Genomic DNA, 19578 nt, shown 5'->3' with positions numbered 1-19578 from the left:
TTAGCATACGGTATTTGTTTTTCTCTTTCTGACTTACTTCACTCTGTGTGACAAGACTCTAGGTCCATCCACCTCACTACAAATAACTCAATTTCGTTTTTTTTATGGCTGAGTAATATTCCATTGTATATATGTGCCAGATCTTCTTTATCCATTCATCTGTCGATGGACACTTATGTTGCTTCCATGTCCTGGCTATTGTAAACAGAGCTGCAATGTACATTGTGGTACATGACTCTTTTTGAATTATGGTTTCTCAGGGTATATGCCCAGTAGTGGGATTGCTGGGTCGTTATGGTAGTTCTATTTTTAGTTTTTTAAGGAGCCTCTGTACTGTTCTCCATAGTAGCTGTATCAATTTACATTCCCACCAACAGTGCAAGAGGGTTCCCTTTTCTCCACACCCTCTCCAGCATTTATTGTTTATAGATTTTTTGATGATGGCCATTCTGACTGGTGTGAGATGATATCTCATTGTACTTTTGATTGCATTTCTCTAATGATTAATTATGTTGAGCATTCTTTCATGTGTTTGTTGGCAATCTGTATATCTTCTTTAGAGAAATGTCTGTTTAGGTCTTCTGCCCATTTTTGGATTGGGTTGTTTGATTTTTTAATATTGAGCTTCATGAGCTGTTGTATATTTTGGAGATTAATCCTTTGCCCATTGATTCATTTGCAAATATTTTCTCCCATTCTGAGGGTTGTCTTTCATCTTGTTTATGGTTTCCTTTGCTGTGCAAAAGCTTTTAAGTTTCATTAGATCCCCATTTGTTTATTTTTTGGTTTTTATTTCCATTTCTCTAGGAGGTGGGTCAAAAGGATCTTGCTGTGATTTATGTCATAGAGTGTTCTGCCTATGTTTTCCTCTGAGAGTTGATAGTGTCTGGCTTACATTTAGGTCTTTAATCCATTTTGAGTTCATTTTTTGTGTATGGTGTTAGGGAGTGTTCTAATTTCATTCTTTTACATGTAAGCTGTCCAGTTTTCCCAGCACCACTTATTGAAGAGGCTGTCTTTTCTCCACTGTATATTCCTGCCTCCTTTATAAAAAATAAGGTGACCATATGTTGCATGGGTTTATCTCTGGGCTTTCTATCCTGTTCCATGATCTATATTTCAGTTTTGTGCCAGTACCATACTGTCTTGATTACTGTAGCTTTGTAGTATAGTCTGAAGGCAGGGAGCCTGATTCCTCCAGCTCTGTTTTTCTTTCTCAAGATTGCTTTGGCTATTCGGGGTCTTTTGTGTTTCCATACAATTGTGAATTTTTTGTCCTAGTTCTGTGAAAAATGCCATTGGTAATTTGATAGGGGTTGCCTTGAACCTGTAGATTGCTTTGGGTAGTATAGTCATTTTCACAATGTTCGTTCTTCCCAATCCAAGAACATGGTATATCTCTCCATCTATTTGTATCATCATTAATTTCTTTCATCAGTGTCTTATAATTTTCTGCATACAGGTCTTTGTCTTCTTAGGTAGGTTTATTCCTAGATATTTTAATTCTTTTTGTTGCAGTGGTAAGTGGAAGTGTTTTCTTAATTTCACTTTCACATTTTTCATCATTAGTGTACAGGAATGCAAAGAGATTTCTGTGCATTAATTTTTGTATCCTGCTACTTTACCAAATTCATTGATTAGCTCTAGTAGTTTTCTATGTCATGTCATCTGCAAACAGTGACAGCTTTACTTCTTCTTTTCCAATTTGGATTCCTTTAATTTCTTTTTCTTCTCTGATTGCTGTGGCTAAAACTTCCAAAAACTATGTTGAATAATAGTGGTGAGAGTGGGCAACCTTGTCTTTTTCCTGATCTTAGTGGAAATGGTTTCAGTTTTTCACCATTGAGGATGATGTTAGCTGTGGTTTTGTCATATATGGCCTTATTATGTTGAGGAAAGTTCCCTCTATGCCTACTTTCTGGAGGGTTTTTTTATCATAAATGGATGTTGAATTTTGTCGAAAGCTTTTTTCTGCATCTATTTAGATGATCATATGGTTTTTCTCCTTCAATTTGTTAATATGGTTTATCCCAATGATTGATCTGTGTATATTGAAGAATCCTTGCATTCCTGGGATAAACCCCACTTGACCACAGTGTATGATCCTTTTAATGTGCTGTTGGATTCTGTTTACTAGTATTTTGTTGAGGATTTTTTGCATCTATGTTCATCAGTGATATTGGCCTGCAGTTTTCTTTCTTTGTGACATCTTTGTCTGGTTTTGGCATCAGGGTGATGGTGGCCTCGTAGGATGAGTTGGGGAGTGTTCCTCCCTCTGCAATATTTTGGAAGAGTTTTGAGAAGGATAGGTGTTAGCTCTTCTCTAAATGTTTGATAGAATTCGCCTGTGAAGCCATCTGGTCCTGGGCTTTTGTTTGTTGGAAAGATTTTTAATCACAGTCTCAATTTCAGTGCTTGTGATTGGTCTGTTCATATTTTCTGTTTCTTCCTGGTTCAGTCTAGGAAGGTTGTGCTTTTCTAAGAATTTGTTCCATTTCTTCCAGGTTGGTCCATTTTATTGGCATATTGTTGCTTGTAGTAATCTCTCATGATCCTTTGTATTTCTGCAGTGTCAGTTGTTTACTTCTCCTTTTCATTTCTAACTCTATTAATTTAAGTCTTCTCCCTTTCATTCTTGATGAGTCTGGCTAGTGGTTTACCAATTTTGTTTATCTTCTCAAGAACCAGCTTTTAGTTTTATTGATCTTTGCTATCGTTTCTTCATTTCTTTTCATTTATTTCTGATCTGATATTTATGATTTCTTTCCTTCTGCTAACTTTGGGGGTTTTTTGTTCTTCTTTCTCTAATTGCTTTAGGTGTAAGGTTAGTTGTTTATTGAGATGTTTCTTTTTTCTAAGGTTAGGATTGTATTGCTATAACTTCCCTGTTAGAACTGCTTTTGCTGCATCCATAGGTTTGGGTCGTGTGTTTTTACTTGTCATTTGTTTCTAGGTATTTTTTGATTTCCTCTTGATATCTTCAGTGATCTCTTGGTTATTAAGTACGGTATTGTTTTAGGCCCTCCATGTGTTAGTATTTTTTTACAGATTTTTTCCTGTAATTGATATCTAGTCTCATAGCATTGTGGTCAGAAAACATACTTGATATGATTTCAATTTTCTTAAATTTACCAAGGCTTGATTTGTGACCCAAGATATGATCTGTCCTGGAGAATATTCCATGAGCACTTGAGAAGAATGTGTATTCTGTTGTTTTTGGATGGAATGTCCTATAAATATCAATGAAGTCCTCTTCTTTAGTGTATCATTTAAAGCTTGTGTGTCCTTATTTATTTTCATTTTGGATGATCTGTCCATTGGTGAAAGTGGGGTGTTAAAGTCCCCTACTATGATTGTGTTACTGTCGATTTCCCGTTTTATGGCTGTTAGTATTTGCCTTATGTATTGAGGTGCTCCTATGTTGGGTGCATGAATATTTACAACTGTTATATCTTCTTCTTGGATTGATCCCTTGATCATTATGTAATGTCCTTTTTTCTCTTGTAATAGTCTTTGTTTTAAAGTCTATTTTGTCTGATGTGAGAATTGCTACTCCAGCTTTCTTTTGATTTCCATTTGCATGGAATATCTTTTTCCATCCCCTCACTTTCAGTCTGTATGTGTCCCTAGGTCTGAAGTGGGTCTCGTGGGTCTGTAGGCAGCATATATACAGGTCTTGTTTTTGTATCCATTCAGCCAGTCTATGTCTTTTGGTGGGAGCATTTAATCCATTTACATTTAAGGTAATTATCAATATGTATGTTCCTATTACCATTTTCTTACTTGTTTTGGGTTTATTGTTGTAGGTCCTTTCCTTCTCTTGTGTTTCCTGCCTAGAGAAGTTCCTTTAGCATTTGTTGTAAAGCTGGTTTGGTGGTGCTGAATTCTCTTAGCTTTTGCTTGTCTGTAAAGCTTTAAATGTCTCCGTCAAATGTTAATGAGTTCCTTGCTGGGTTAGAGTAATCTTGGTTGTAGGTTTTTTCCCCTTCATCACTTTAAATATATCCTGCCATTCCCTTCTGGCTTGCCGAGTTTCTGCTGAAAGATCAGCTGTTAACCTTATGGGGATTCCCTTATGTGTTATTTGTTGTTTTCTCTTGCTGCTTTTGATATGTTTTCTTTTGTATTTAATTTTTGATAGTTTGATTAATATGTGTCTTGGCGTGTTTCTCCTTGGATGTATCCTGTATGGGACTCTCTGTGCTTCCTGGACTTGATTAACTATTTCCTTTCCCATATTAGGGAAGTTTTCAACTATAATCTCTTCAAATATTTTTCTCAGTCCCTTTCTTTTCTCTTCTTCTTCTGGGACCCCTATAATTCGAATGTTGGTGCGTTTAATGTTGTCCCAGAGATCTCTGAGACTGTCCTCAATTCTTTTCATTCTTTTTTCTTTATTCTGCTCTGCAGTAGTGATTTCCACTATTTTATCTTCCAGGTCACTTATCCGTTCTTCTGCCTCAGTTATTCTGCTATGATCCCTTCTAGAGAATTTTTAATTTCATTTATTGTGTTGTTCATCACTGTTTGTTTGCTCTTTAGTTCTTCTAGGTCCTTGTTTAAACGGTTTCTTGTATTTTCTCCATTCTATTTCCAAGATTTTGGATCATCTTTACTATCATTATTCTGAATCTTTTTTCAGGTAGACTGCCTATTTCCTCTTCATTTGTTAGTTCTGGTGGGTTTTTGCCTTGCTCCTTCATCTGATGTGTGTTTCTCTGTCTTCTCATTTTGCTTAACTACTGTGTTTGGGGTCTCCTTTTCACAGGCTGCAGGTTCGTGGTTTCTGTTGTATTTGGTTGTCTGTCCCCAGTGGCTAAGGTTGGTTCAGTGGGTTGTGTAGGCTTCCTGGTGGAGGGGACTAGTGCCTGCGTTCTGGTGGATGAGGCTGGATCTTGTCTTTCTGGTGGGCAGGTCCATGTCTGGTGGTGTGTTTTGGGTGGTCGTGACTTTATTATTATTTTAGGCCGCCTCTGTGCTAATGGATGGGGTTGTTTTCCTGTCTTGCTAGTTGTTTGGCCTAGGGTGTTTAGCACTGTAGCTTGCTGGTTGTTGAGTGGAGCTGGGTCGTGGCGTTGAGATGGCGACCTCTGGGAGATTTTTGCCGTTTGATATTACGTGGAGCTGGGAGGTCTCTTGTGGACCAGTGTCCTGAACTTGGCTCTCCCACCTCAGAGACACAGCCCTGACGCCTGGCTGGAGCACCAAGAGCCTGCCATCCACACGGCTCAGAATAAAAGGGAGAAAAAAAAAAAAAAAAAAAAAGAAGATAAAATAAAATAAAAATAAAATAAGGTAAAATAAAATAAAGTTATTAAAATAAAAAATAATTATTAAAAAACTTTTTTAAGTAATAAAAAAAAAAAGAAAGAAAGAAGAGAGCAACCAAACCAAAAAACAAATCCACCAATGATAACAAGTGCTATAAAGTATACTAAAAAAAAGAACAAAACATCGGACAGACAGAACCCTAGGACAAATGGTAAAGCAAAGCTATACAGACAAAATCATACGCAGAAGCATACCCATACACACTCACAAATAGAGAAAAAAATATATATATATCATTGCTCCCAAAGTCCACCTCCTCAATTTGGGATGATTCGTTGTCTATTCAGGTATTCCACAGATGCAGGGTACATCAAGTTGATTGTGGAGATTTAATCTGCTGCTCCTGAGGCTGCTGGGAGAAATTTCCCTTTCTCTTCTTTGTTCACACAGCTCATGGGGTTCAGCTTTGGATTTGGACCCGCCTCTGCGTGTAGGTCACCTGAGCCCATCTGTTCTTTGCTCAGACAGGACGGGGTTAAAGGAGCAGCTGACTGGGGGGCTCTGGCTCACTCAAGCCGGGGGGAGGGAGGGGTACGGATGTGGGGTGAGCCTGCGGCGGCAGAGGCCGTCATGACATTGCAACAGCCTGAGGCGCGCCATGTGTTCTCCCAGGGAAGTTGTCCCTGGATCATGGGACCCTGGCAGTGGCGGGCTGCACAGGCTCCCGGGAGGGGAGGTGTGGACAGTGACCTGTGCTTGCACACAGGCTTCTTGGTGGCTGCAGCAGCAGCCTTAGCATCTCATGCCCATCTCTGGGGTCTGCGCTGATAGCCACGGCTCATGCCCATCTCTGGAGCTCCTTTAAGCAGTGCTCTTAATCCCCCCTCCTCGTGCACCAGGAAACAAAGAGGCAAGAAAAAGTGTCTTGCCTCTTTGGCAGCTCCAGACTTTTTCCCTGACTCCCTCCCACCTAGCTGTGGCACACTAGCCCCCTTTAGGCTGTGTTCACCCAGCCAACCCCAGTCCTCTCCCTGGGATCTGACCTCCGAAGCCGGAGCCTCAGCTCCCAGCACCCGCCCGCCCCAGCAGGTGAGCAGACAAGCCTCTCAGGCTGGTGAGTGCTGGTTGGCACCTATCCTCTGTGTGGGAATCTATCTGCTTTGCCCTCCACACCCCTGTGGCTGCGCTCTCCTCCGTGGCTCCTAAGCTTCCCCCCTCCGCCACCCGCAGTCTCCGCCCACGAAGGGGCTTCCTAGTGTGTGGAAACCTTTCCTCCTTCACAACTCCCTCACACTGGTGCAGGTCCCATCCCTATTCTTTTGTCTCTGTTTTTTCTTTTTTCTGTTGCCCTACCCAGGTACATGGGGAGTTTCTTGCCCTTTGGGAGTTCTGAAGTATTCTGCCAGCGTTCAGTAGGTGTTCTGTAGGAGTTGTTCCACATGTAGATGTATTTCTGATATATTTGTGGGGAGGAAGGTGATCTCCACGTCTTACTCTTCTGCCATCTTGAAGCTCCCCCCCAAAAGCAATCTTGAGAAAGAAAAATGGAGCTCGTGGAATCAGGCTCCCGGACTTCAGACTACACTACAAAGCTACAGTAATCAAGACAGTATGGTACTGGCACAAAAACAGAAATATAGATCAATCAAACAGGATAGAAAGCCCAGAGATAAACCCACACACATATGGTCACCTTATCTTTGATAAAGGAGGCAAGAATATACAGTGGAGAAAAGACAACCTCTTCAATAAGTGGTGCTGGGAAAACTGGACAGCTACATGTAAAAGAATGAAATTAGAACACTCCCTAACACCATACACAAAAATAAACTCAAAATGGATTAAAGACCTAAATGTAAGGCCAGACACTATCAAACTCTTACAGGAAAACATAGACAAAACACTCCATGACATAAATCACAGCAAGATCCTTTTTGACCCACCTCCTAGAGAAATGGAAATAAAACCAAAAATAAACAAATGGGACCTAATGAAACGTAAAAGCTTTTGCACAGCAGAGGAAACCATAAACAAGACGAAAAGACAACCCTCAGAATGGGAGAAAATATTTGCAAATGAAGCAGCTAACAAAGATTAATCTCCAAACTTTAGACGCAGCTCATGCAGCTCAATATCAAAAAAAGAAACAACCCAATCCAAAAATGGGCAGAAGACCTAAACAGACATTTCTCTAAAGAAGATATACAGATTGCCAACAAACACATGAAAGGATGCTCAACATTATTAATCATTAGAGAAATGCAAATCAAAACTGCAATGAGGTATCACCTCACACCAGTCAGAATGGCCATCATCTAAAAATCTACAAACAATAAATGCTGTAGAGGGTGTGGAGAAAAGGGAACCCTCTTGCACTGTTGGTGGGAATGTAAATTGATACAGCCACTTTGGAGAACAGTATGGAGGTTCCTTAAAAAACTAAAAATAGAATTACCATATGACCCAGCCATCCCACTTTTCTCAGGGCATATACCCTGAGAAAACCGTAATTCAAAAAGAGTCATGTACCACAATGTTCATTGCAGCACTATTTACAATAGCCAGGACATGGAAGCAACCTAAGTGTCCATCGACAGATGAATGGATAAAGAAGATGTGGCACATATATACAATGGAATATTACTCAGCCATAAAAAGAAATGAAATTGAGTTATTTGTAGTGAGGTGGATGGACCTAGAGTTTGTCCTACAGAGTGAAGTAAGTCAGAAAGAGAAAAACAAATAGCGTACGCTAACACATATATATGGAATCTAAAAAAAAAAAAAAATGGTCATGAAGAACCTCGGGGCAAGACGGGAATAAAGATGCAGACCTACTACAGAATGGACTTGAGGATATGGGGAGGGCAAGGGTAAGCTGGGACAAAGTGAGAGTGTGGCATGGACGTATGTACACTACCAAATGTAAAATAGCTAGCTAGTGGGAAGCAGCCGCGTAGCACAGGGAGATCAGCTTGGTGCTTTGTGACCACCTAGAGGGGTGGGACAGGGAGGGTGGGCGGGAGACGCAAGAGGGAGGAGATATGGGGATATATGTATATGTATAGCTGATTCACTTTGTTATAAAGCAGAAACTAACACACCATTGTAAATCAATTATACTCCAATAAAGATGTTAAAAAATGCAACAGGTCTTTAAGAGAAGTAATTATAAAGTACTAGGAAGAGTGTTACTGCCTTTTTATGCATATGAGCATAAGATGGACATAGTTTTGACAGGTGGCAATGGGGTATATGGCTAATTCAATGAGGGGGTAAAAAAGTCCTACCAAGTGAACTAAGCAGTAGGTGAGTTTTGGCAGCATTTGCCTCTCTGTCTACTTACTTTATGGTTTCCATTTCTCATTGCAGCCGTGACTATAGAGCTGAGGCAATATTGACGAGAAGTAGTGTTTTTTGGCCAAAGAACAGGTTGTGGGGAGAGGAAGGGAAGTAAAGGATAAAAGCATAAGTAAAGTCATAAGGAAATGTCGTTGACTTCTGCGAATACTAAGTTTCTAGCTGAAACACAGCATAAGTATAGGAAAGCCAAGGTTAGAAATGAAAGGGCCTGACCAGGGAGGGCCCTGAATGCTAAGCTAAATTTGGACTTCATTTATTAAGAATAGTTTATCACTGAAGACTTCTGAGCAGGGAAGTGATATGATCAGAACTTGGTTTAGAATACTACATTTGAAGAAAAGTAGCATATAGTAGATTCCATAAACTGGATGCTTATAGTGTTAATTAGTATTTTTAGAATAAATTAATGTGTGAGCCCTCCTGATTCCCTGGAGAATAAGATGCACTAAAAAAGCTTAGCAGGAGCTTCCCAGGTGGCACAGTGGTTAAGAATCCGCCTGCCACTGCAGGGGACACGGGCTTGAGCCTTGGTCCAGGAAGATCCCACGTGCCGCGGAGCAACTAAGCCCATGTGCCACAACTACTGAGCCTGCGCTCTAGAGCCTGCAAGCTACAACTATTGAGCCCTCGTGCCACAACTACTGAAGCCCACACGCCTACAGCCCATGCTCTGCAACAAGAGAAGCCACCGCAATGAGAAGCTTGCGCGCCACAACGAAGAGTAGCCCCCACTCACTGCAACTAGAGAAAGCCCATGCACAGCAATGAAGACCCAATGCAGCAAAAATAAATAAATAAATAAATTTATTTTGAAGAGCAGCTTTTCTCTGCAGATTTCATTTAAGCAAGGCTTTGATATAAGAGTACAAGAAGGTTGGTAGACGTACTGATGAAACACAACATGAATTTGTAACCGACTGCATGACCACACCTATAGAGTATTGACTTACAGTCTTTTGTCACTTGGAGACAGGGTTCTAAAAACTTATCATAGGACTCTGTCTTTGAGAAAGTGACAGAAGAAGATTCAGTTTTCATTCCACAAATATTTCCTCGGTGCTTGTCATATTACCAGCACTGTGCTATAGGTAATTCAACTGTGAGCAAGGAGCTAACAGGCTACTAGGGGAGAGGGATGCATAAATAACTAAAACTGTTTTAAGTGATGTTGCTGAGGTGAGCCTAGATATGAAAGATATCTTGAGTGCAAATTTGTAAAATTATATCACCAGGTATATAACTCCGCCTGTGCTTCAGGGGCAAGTTTCTTTTTTCTTTTTTCCTTTTTTTTTAATTTGTGGCTGCATTGGGTCTTCGTTGCCGCGCGCAGGCTTTCTCTAGTTGTGGTGAGCGGGGGCTACTCTTTGTTGTGGTGCGCGGGCTTCTCATTGCAGTGGCTTCTCTAGTAGCAGAGCATGGGCTCTAGGTATGTGGGCTTCAGTAGTTGCAGCACGCGGGCTCAGTAGTTGTGGCTCGCGGGCTCTAGAGCACAGGCTCAGTAGTTGTGGTGTACAGGCTTTGTTGCTCCACGGCATGTGGGATCTTCCTGGACCAGGGCTCGAACCCGTGTCCCCTGCATTGGCAGGCGGATTCTTAACCACTGGGCCACCAGGGAAGTCCCCAGGGGCAAGTTTCTAGAAATTTAGAAGTGTTGACACCATTTGAGAAGCTACAATTTTATAGTGAACTTTAAAAAGAGAATTTTTTATTTTCTAAGAAAGTATTTTTTAATTTTAAAATAATATGTGTGCTTTAAGGCTTATTTGAACTTCATAGAAAAACAAAAAAGAAGAAAAAATGTCATTCTCTTAGGGAAAAAAAAATACATCGCTATTTTCATGTTTGTGTATTTCCTTCTGGGCTTTTTCCCCCAGGATGGTATTTGTAGACTTTGGAAGAGGATACAACTGAGAGTTTAGTGAACATGAAACTAGTATTAGCTCTCTTACATTTATTTAGGCCCACACAATTGACAAAGCCCAGATTAAGGCAGAATACCCACCTGTTTCTGAATAGATTCACAGAGGGCCCCTCCTGCTGAATGTGTAGGGTAGGAACTCAAGGGATTCATTTCATCATTCCCATTCCTCACAGGTGCCCCTGACCCCACAGCTGGGGCCAGCATTGATGATGAGAACTGTTGGCATTTGGACGAGGAACAGGTGAAAGAACAAGTGAAGCTCTTTCTCTCCCAGGGTGGTTACTATGGCTCTGGAAAGCAACTCAATTCAATGTTTGCAAAGGTAAGATATGAAAAGTTTTTTTTTTTCTTAAGTAAACTGGGCTTACCACACTTCTGGCTTCATGCATTGTACCTAGCTCACTTGACCTACCTGTACTGAATGCTTGAAAACTAACTGTGGGGAGGGGAGCTGAGCAGAGCAGACTTGAGCAGGTTGCATCCAGGGACCCCTACTGCCTCACCCTGGTAGTCTTTTTCCTTCTGCTCAGCTCTCTAAGTGAGTTAGCATTCCTGGGGGGATTAGTAATGAAGCCACCTTCCCTCTGCTTTGAACCCAAGGCTGCCCGATGAGGCTTTAAAGAGACTTAGTATTTTGGAACTGGGGACTCTCACAGCAGGCTTTCTCTCTCTGTTTTTTTTTTTTCTTAACACCTTTAGTGAAATATAAATCACACAGCATAAAATTCACCCATTTTTAAAAGTGTACAATTCAATGGTTTTTAATATATTCACAGATATGTACAGCTATCACCACAGTCAACTTTAGAACATTTTCATTATCTTAAAAAGAAACCCCATACCCTTTACCTATCACTCCCCTATTCCCCATGCCCCACTCCCCCAGCCCTAAGCAACCACTAATCTACTTTCTGTCTCTATAGATTTCCCTATTCTGGACTGGCTTCTTTCTCCTGGAATAGTATTTTTTTTTTAAACATTAGCTTTTTTTTTTTTTTTTAAACTTTGGGTTTATTTATTTATTTATGGCTGTGTTGGGTCTTCGTTTCTGTGCGAGGGCTTTCTCTAGTTGCGCAAGTGGGGGGCCACTCTTCATCGCGGTGCACGGGCCCTTTCATTATCGTGGCCTCTCTATGTGCGGAGCACAGGCTCCAGACGCACAGGGCTCAGTAATTGTGGCTCACGGGCCTAGTTGCTCCACGGCATGTGGGATCTTCCCAGACCAGGGGCTCGAACCCGTGTCCCATGCATTGGCAGGCAGATTCTCAACACTGCGCCACCAGGGAAGCCCTGGAATAGTATTTTAAAGTATTTAAAAACATACATCCATGCTGTAGCATGTGTCAGTACTTCATTCCTTTTTACGGCCAAGTAATATTCCATTATATGGATACCACACTTTTTGTTTATCCATTTGTCTGTTGATGGGCATTTGGATTGTTTCCATTTTTTAGCTATTATAAATAATGCTGCTATAAACATTCTTGTACAATGTTTCTGTGTGGACATATATATTTTCATTTCTCTCTAGGAGTGGAATTGGTAGGCCATATGGTAGCTCTGTGTTTAATCATTTGAGGAATTTCTAGACTGATTTCCAAAGTGGCTACATCATTCTACATTCCCACCAAACAATGTATGAGGGTTCTGATTGCTCTATATCCTTGCCAACACTTATTATCTGGCTTTTTGATTCTAGCCATCCTTGTGAGTGTGAAGTGGTATCTCATTGCCCACAGCAGGCTTTCTTGATACATGCAAAGAACTTACATACAGAACAAGAGGCCTTCTTTTTGGCTCTTTGGATATGCTGTGCTTAGTTACTTCATCTTCTCCTCCCCCTCCTCCCCTTCTTTCTCCTCCTACTTTGTTATGATGTGCAGTCACCAACTCTTGCCCCTCCTTATGTGTCAGGTTCGAGAGATGCTGCGGATGAGAGATTCCAATGGAGCCAGGATGCTGACGCTAATAACTGAGCAGTTTATGGCTGACCCACGACTCACACTCTGGAGGCAGCAAGGAACAACCATGACAGATAAGTGCAGGCAGCTCTGGGATGAGCTAGGTAAGTCCACATATCTCAGAGAACTGCATGTCTATCCTATCAACTTGCCCCCTGGCAATAGTGTTAGTGAACACTTGCCATCAGTCATTACATGGATCTTGCTAAGTGAACTTTAGCCCAATTGGCAGAAGATTTAGGCTCTACAGAGGCTACCTAGAGTAATTCTGAACTCACTTGTGTTTCTTCCACAGCATTGTGCTTTGCTATTGACATCTGCATTCTGTTCCAGATGTTACCACATAGAAGCCTTTGGTGAGAGAAAACCTTTTGCCTTGGCTTCTGTTCCATGGCATTAGCCTGGCTCTCCAGATACTTATCAAACTCACTTTTCTTGCTTTCCCTGGGTCTGCTTTTCTTTATCACCCCCAGACAAACCTCTTAGACATAAGGCAGTTTCCAAGACTTGGGCCTTGGACTTCTATTCTTTCTCTATACTCCTTTGAGAACTCTTTTTTTTCAATAGCATGGCTTCAGAGTTTCCTTTATGGTGATCTCATCCTCATCTTCTTTCCACTTATCTGAGTTCCAGTCTCATATTAGCAGCTGCCCTATGACCATTTCTACTGAAAAAAATCTCCTGATCACCTCAAACTTGAGAAACCCAAAAATGAAATCAGGGCTTCTATGAAAAGAGATTCCCCTGAACCTGGCATTGGCACCACCATTTCTTACTCTATCAAACTTGTTGTCAAGCACTCATTTTTTGTTCATTCCCTACATCCAGTTACCAAATTAATTTGATTCCTTGACCTTCAGAATGCAATTTAGTGTCCATTCACACTTTTTACTTCCCATCACCACTGATCTGGTTGCGGGCCTTGGGACTTTTAGATTAAATTAGACCTGTGGCCTCCTGAATGGCTTCTCTGTTCTAGATTCTTCTCATCAAGGCCATCTTCTTTTGTCATTATTTCTCTTTATCATTCCCCTGTTCCAAGGCCAGTTTTGCAGGGCTAATACTCAGCTCCTCCCCCTGTTTGCAGAATCCTCCATACTCTGAACTCACTATCCAGTCATGGCCCCACTCTGGGGTTATACTGGAAAACTTCCATACGACATATTCTAAAAGTTCTAATATAGCTTCTCCATACTCCCTCCAGCCCAGAAAGCAATGACAAACTTTCCACTCATACAAAATAGCACAAGAAAAAAACTACAGTTTAGAATTTTAGTGAATTCCCCCGAAGCATATATATTATAGTCTTAGGGCTAAAAGCCATGGGGAATGAGGCTTAATGACTCTGGGACTATACTTAGTTACTTTGGGGCTGCTGAGCGTGGGGTTTTGATTTGGGTGCTAAGGCTTCTTGATATCACCTGGGGCACCAATGGCTTTGGAGTTCTCATTAATAATGAAGAGCTACATTATTGAGCGTTATGTGCCAGTCTCTGTGTTAAAGATTGTACACACATTGTTTCATGTAATTCTCATAACAAACCTATGAGGTAATTGTGTGTTTGTTGCAAAGAAACAGAGACAGCTCTGGTTACTTCTGGATACAGAATAAAATAAAGAATTATAGAAAACTGTCTCTCTGACACAATCACACTTTCTGAAGTACAGGAATGTTGAACTATTAGTCTAAAGTTACTGGTCCAACCAGTTGTGACCAGGGTCACAATGCATGGCAAGTTGGGAACAGCTTCTTACACTCTTTCCTCAGAAGGAATTGTAGGCATGGACTTCCTTCTAGGGTAACATATCAGCATCTCCATATGTTTAGGTGAGACAGATGAGCTCCGAAAAGTTACTTGTTCAAGGTCACACACTAGTAAGTGGTGGCTCTAACACCGGAACCCCAATCTGTCTGAATCCAAATCAAACATCCTTCTGCAACATCTCCCTCAGTTTCACCTTGTTATGTACTATTTTCTCCCAAAGTGCATGTTTCTTAAGAATTTGGAATTAGCCTTCAGAGTCAGTTTCATCTGAGGCCTGAATCTCTTGGGAATAATTTCTGTGACAATCATGGGATTGTTTTGTGGATTTGGGCTTGGCCTTTGGGGCAAAGGTAGGTAAGAGGAAGTAAGCAGAGCTAGATCCCAGTGCTTTTAATGCTTTTGTCATATACTTAGGTTCATTATGAAAAGCTCTTGATTGTGATATTTTCATATCTACGAAATTGCTATATCAACATTCCAAGAAACTCTCAGCATTCTGCAAAGACAGTAGTTCCCAAACTTCTCAAAATCACCTGGAGTACTTGTTTAAACAGATTGCTGGGCCCGTCCCCAGAGTTTCTGATTACATAGGTTGGAGTAGGGCCTGATAATTTGCATTTCTAACCTATTCTCTGGGGATGCTGATGCCACGGTTCCAGAGACCACATTTTGAAAAATACTGCACTAAGAGAAGCCTTATTGGGTCAGACACTAGAGCAAGTACGTTCATGCTTCCCTTGACTACTCTGAGGGTTCCTTACTGGTCACTAGGCCTGCTCCTCTGGGGGGAGGGCCTCGACAGGGATTGTAGGAATTTAGAGGAGTGGGCTCACTACCTTCAGTTCCTGAACCAGAGATAACAGAAGCAATCAGACATGAAGTTTTCTCATCTCTCCATGTCTGTACACATATGCTTTTAAAAATCTTCTTTTAAAATCTATAAAGTATCTCTGCTCCCATAAAAGGCCACTCCTTACATACTTGCTCTGGTTCCTATGCCATTTCCTTTTCTCAAGAATTTTGCTCCTCAGTTACTCCTTTCTCTGGCATCATTAATTTCTCCCTCAATACTGGATGAGTTCCATCAGCATACAAATATGCTCTAATAGTTTCAATCTCAAAAAAAAAAAAAGTGCCTTTGATGGTCCCATCCTCCTCTAATTACTGCCCCATTTCTCTTCTTCCATTCAAAACAACACATTCTTTTTTTGTTTTTTAACATCTTTATTGGAGTATAATTGCTTTACAGTGTTTTGTTAGTTTCTGCTGTATAACAAAGTGAATCAAGCTGCACGCAGTTCCTCCAGCCCTAGGACAACGGCTGCCTGGGTCCCAGGAAGCGTGGTGCCCAATCTGAGCTTCTACTCCAGGTGGGCAGCCTCACAGCCTTGTCTCTCAGGGCCCGGCTAAGGCCTGGGTTACAGCCTTGTGGAAGGTCTCTGGGCAGGGCTAGGGGGGTGTAAAGGATGTAGATTGCCGCGTGGATGTGGCACAGGGGGTGCAGTCACCCCACTTCTCTGGTTGTGTGAAGACTGCAGAGCGCACAGACAGACCTCCGTTGTGGCTGTTCAAGAAAGAAACCCAGGAGCCCCCAGTGAATTTATGGACTAGTGAAAGTAACAGCCATTTATTGAGCACCTGTGAATCAGGTGCCACCAGGTGCCACCAGTAGGCAGCACAAACTTGTTTTGTGATCTCACTCTCGGTGCCTGCAGTCATTCCGTCACTTCCTAAGGCACTGTTACCCGTCTGTACCAGTACCCAGCAGCCTTCTGTTTCCCGAAGAATCTTCATGTAGAGTGTATATGTTGATAAGGAAGCATCAAAGCAATATTTACCAGTTTTACAAGCTATCCCCATTTTCAGACATTAGCTCAAAAAAGGAAGTAATGAGATCAAGACCTTTCAGTGAGACAGACCTGTCAAGGATTTTAAAGGCTTGGTGGTTATTTATCAAGATCCTGGATTGAGAAATCAATGAGTGGATAAGGATTTGACCTGACTATTGAACGGAATATCATTCTTTCCCCCAAACGTTATCAATCATGAGGTTGAAAGAATAGAAAAAATCAGAGTATATCACATGTAATAAGGCCGTGTGGCTGACAGGGTCTTGGTGCAGGGTGTCGGGCCGGGTGTCAGGCTTGCGCCTATGAGGTGGAAGAGCCGAGGTCAGGACATTGGTCCACCAGAGACTTCCTGGCTCCACATAATATCAAACGGCAAAAGCTCTCCCAGAGATCGCCATCTCAACACTAAGACCTAGCTCCACTCAACAACCAGCAAGCTACAGTGCTGGACACCCTATGCCAAACAACTAGCAACACAGGAACACAACCCCACCCATTAGCAGAGAGGCTGCCTAAAATCATAATAAGGTCACAGACACCCCAAAACACACCATGGGACGTGGTCCTGCCCACCAGAAAGACAAGATCCAGCCTCATCCACCAGAACGCAGGCACTAGTCCCCTCCACCAGGAAGCCTACACAACCCACTGAACCAACCTTAGCCACTGGGGACAGACACCAAAAACAATGGGAACTACGAACCTGGGGCCTGCAAAAAGGAGACCCCAAACACAGTACGTTAAGCAAAATGAGAAGACAGAGAAACACACATCAGATGAAGGAGCAAGGTGAAAACCCAAGAGACCAAACAAATGAAGAGGAAATAGGCGGTCTACCTGAAAAGGAATTCAGAGTAATGATAGTAAACATGATCCAAAATCTTGGAAATAGAATGGAGAAAATACAAGAAACGTTTAACAAGGACCTAGAAGAGATAAAGAGCAAACAAACAATGATGAAAAACACAATAAATGAAATTTAAAATTCTCTAGAAGGATTCAATAGCAGAATAAATGAGGCAGAAGAATGGATAAGTGACCTGGAAGATAAAATAGTGGAAATAACTACTGCAGAGCAGAATAAAGAAAAAAGAATGAAAAGAATTGAAGACAGTCTCAGAGACCTCTGGGACAACATTAAAAGCACCAACATTTGAATTATAGGGGTCCCAGAAGAAGAGTAAAAGAAAGGGACTGAGAAAATATTTGAAGAGATTATAGTTGAAAACTTCCCTAATATGGGAAAGGAAATAGTCAATCAAGTACAGGAAGCGCAGAGAGTCCCATACAGGATAAATCCAAGGAGAAACACGCCAAGACACATATTAATCAAACTATCAAAAATTAAATACAAAGAAAAAATATTAAAAGCAGCAAGGGAAAAACAACAAATAACACACAAGGGAATCCCTATAAGGTTAACAGCTGATCTTTCAGCAGAAACTCTGCAAGCCAGAAGGGAGTGGCAAGACATATTTAAAGTGAGGAAAGGGAAAAACCTACAACCAAGGTTACTCTACCCAGTAAGGCTCTCATTCAGATTGGACAGAGAAATTAAAACCTTTACAGACAAGCAAAAGCTAAGACAATTCACCACCACCAAACCAGCTTTACAACAAATGCTAAAGGAACTTCTCTAGGCAGGAAACACAAGAGAAGGAAAAGACCTACAATAACAAACCCAAAACAATTAAGAAAATGGTAATAGGAACATACATATCGATTACCTTAAATGTAAATGGATTAAATGCTCCCACCAAAAGACATAGACTGGCTGAATGGATACAAAAACAAGACCCGTATATATGCTGTCTACAAGAGACCCACTTCAGACCTGGGGACACATGCAGACTGAAAGTGAGGGGATGGAAAAAGATATTCCATGCAAATGGAAATCAAAAGAAAGCTGGAGTAGCAATTCTCATGTCGGACAAAATAGACTTGAAGATAAAGACTATTGCAAGAATGTATGTGGAACCTAGAAAAATGGTACAGATGAACTGGTTTGCAGGGCAGAAGCTGAGACACAGATGTAGAGAACAAACGTTTGGACACCAAGGGGGGAAAACCGCGGTGGGGTGGGGATGGTGGTGTGCTGAATTGGGCGATTGGGATTGACATGTATACACTGATGTGTATGAAATTGATGAATGATTAAAAAAAAAAAGACTATTGCAAGAGACAAAGGAGGACACTACATAATGATCAAGGGATCAATCCAAGAAGAAGATATAACAGTTGTAAATATTTATGCACCCAACATAGGAGCACCTCAATACATAAGGCAAAAGCTAACCGCCATAAATGGGGAAATCGACAGTAACACAATCATAGTAGGGGACTTTAACACCCCACTGTCACCAATGGACAGATCATCCAAAATGAAAATACATAAGGTAACACAAGCTTTAAATGATAACATTAAACAACATGGACTTAATTGATATTTATAGGATATTCCATCCAAAAACAACAGAATACACTTTCTTCTCAAGTGCTCATGGAACAGTCTCCAGGATAGATCATATCTTGGGTCACAAATCAAGCCTTGATAAATTTAAGAATATTGAAATCGTATCAAGTATCTTTTCTGACCACAATGCTATGAGACTAGATATCAATTACAGGAAAAAATCTGTAAAAAATACTAACACATGGAGGCTAAACAATACACTACTTAATAACCAAGAGATCACTGAAGAAATCAAAGAGGAAATCAAAAAATACCTAGAAACAAATGACAATGAAAACACGACGACCCAAAACCTATGGGATGAAGCAAAAGCAGTTCTAAGAGGGAAGTTTATAGCAATACAATCCTACCTCAAGAAACAAGAAACATCTCAAATAAACAACCTAACCTTACACTTAAAGCAATTAGAGAAAGAAGAACAACAACAAAAAAAACCGCAAAGTTAGCAGAAGGAAAGAAATCATAAAGATCAGAACAGAAATAAATGAAAAAGAAATGAAGGAAATGATAGCAAAGATCAATAAAACTAAAAGCTGGTTCTTTGAGAAGATAAACAAAATTGGTAAACCAGTAGCCAGACTCATCAAGAATAAAAGGGAGAAGACTCAAATCAATAGAAGTAGAAATGAAAAAGGAGAAGTAACAACTGACACTGCAGAAATACAAAGGATCATGAGAGATTACTACAAGCAACAATATGCCAATAAAATGGACAACCTGGAAGAAATGGACAAATTCTTAGAAAAGCACAACCTTGCTAGACTGAACCAGGAAGAAACAGAAAATATGAACAGACCAATCACAAGCACTGAAATTGAGACTGTGATTAAAAATCTTCCAACAAACAAAAGCCCAGGACCAGATGGCTTCACAGGCGAATTCTATCAAACATTTAGAGAAGAGCTAACACCTATCCTTCTCAAACTCTTCCAAAATATAGCAGGGGGAGGAACACGCCCAAACTCATTCTACG

At 40.9% G+C, this 19578-nt stretch overlaps 1 protein-coding gene across 1 annotated transcript in view; it reads left to right on the top strand.

Annotated features, from left to right (window-relative positions):
* Nucleotides 1–19578, top strand: part of ZSWIM5 (zinc finger SWIM-type containing 5) — a 255235-nt gene that overhangs the window by 192349 nt on the left and 43308 nt on the right. Inside the window, exons 3-4 of the mRNA XM_036833321.1 lie at nucleotides 10729–10877; nucleotides 12470–12620. Coding sequence (XP_036689216.1) covers nucleotides 10729–10877; nucleotides 12470–12620 — 300 coding nt within the window. The remainder of the gene's footprint in view (nucleotides 1–10728; nucleotides 10878–12469; nucleotides 12621–19578) is intronic.

The sequence above is a fragment of the Balaenoptera musculus genome, chromosome 1, assembly GCF_009873245.2.
Source record: "Balaenoptera musculus isolate JJ_BM4_2016_0621 chromosome 1, mBalMus1.pri.v3, whole genome shotgun sequence".
NCBI lineage: Eukaryota > Metazoa > Chordata > Mammalia > Artiodactyla > Balaenopteridae > Balaenoptera > Balaenoptera musculus.
The sequence above is the reverse complement of the archived record's forward strand: the minus strand, read 5'-3'. Positions and strand labels throughout refer to the sequence as shown.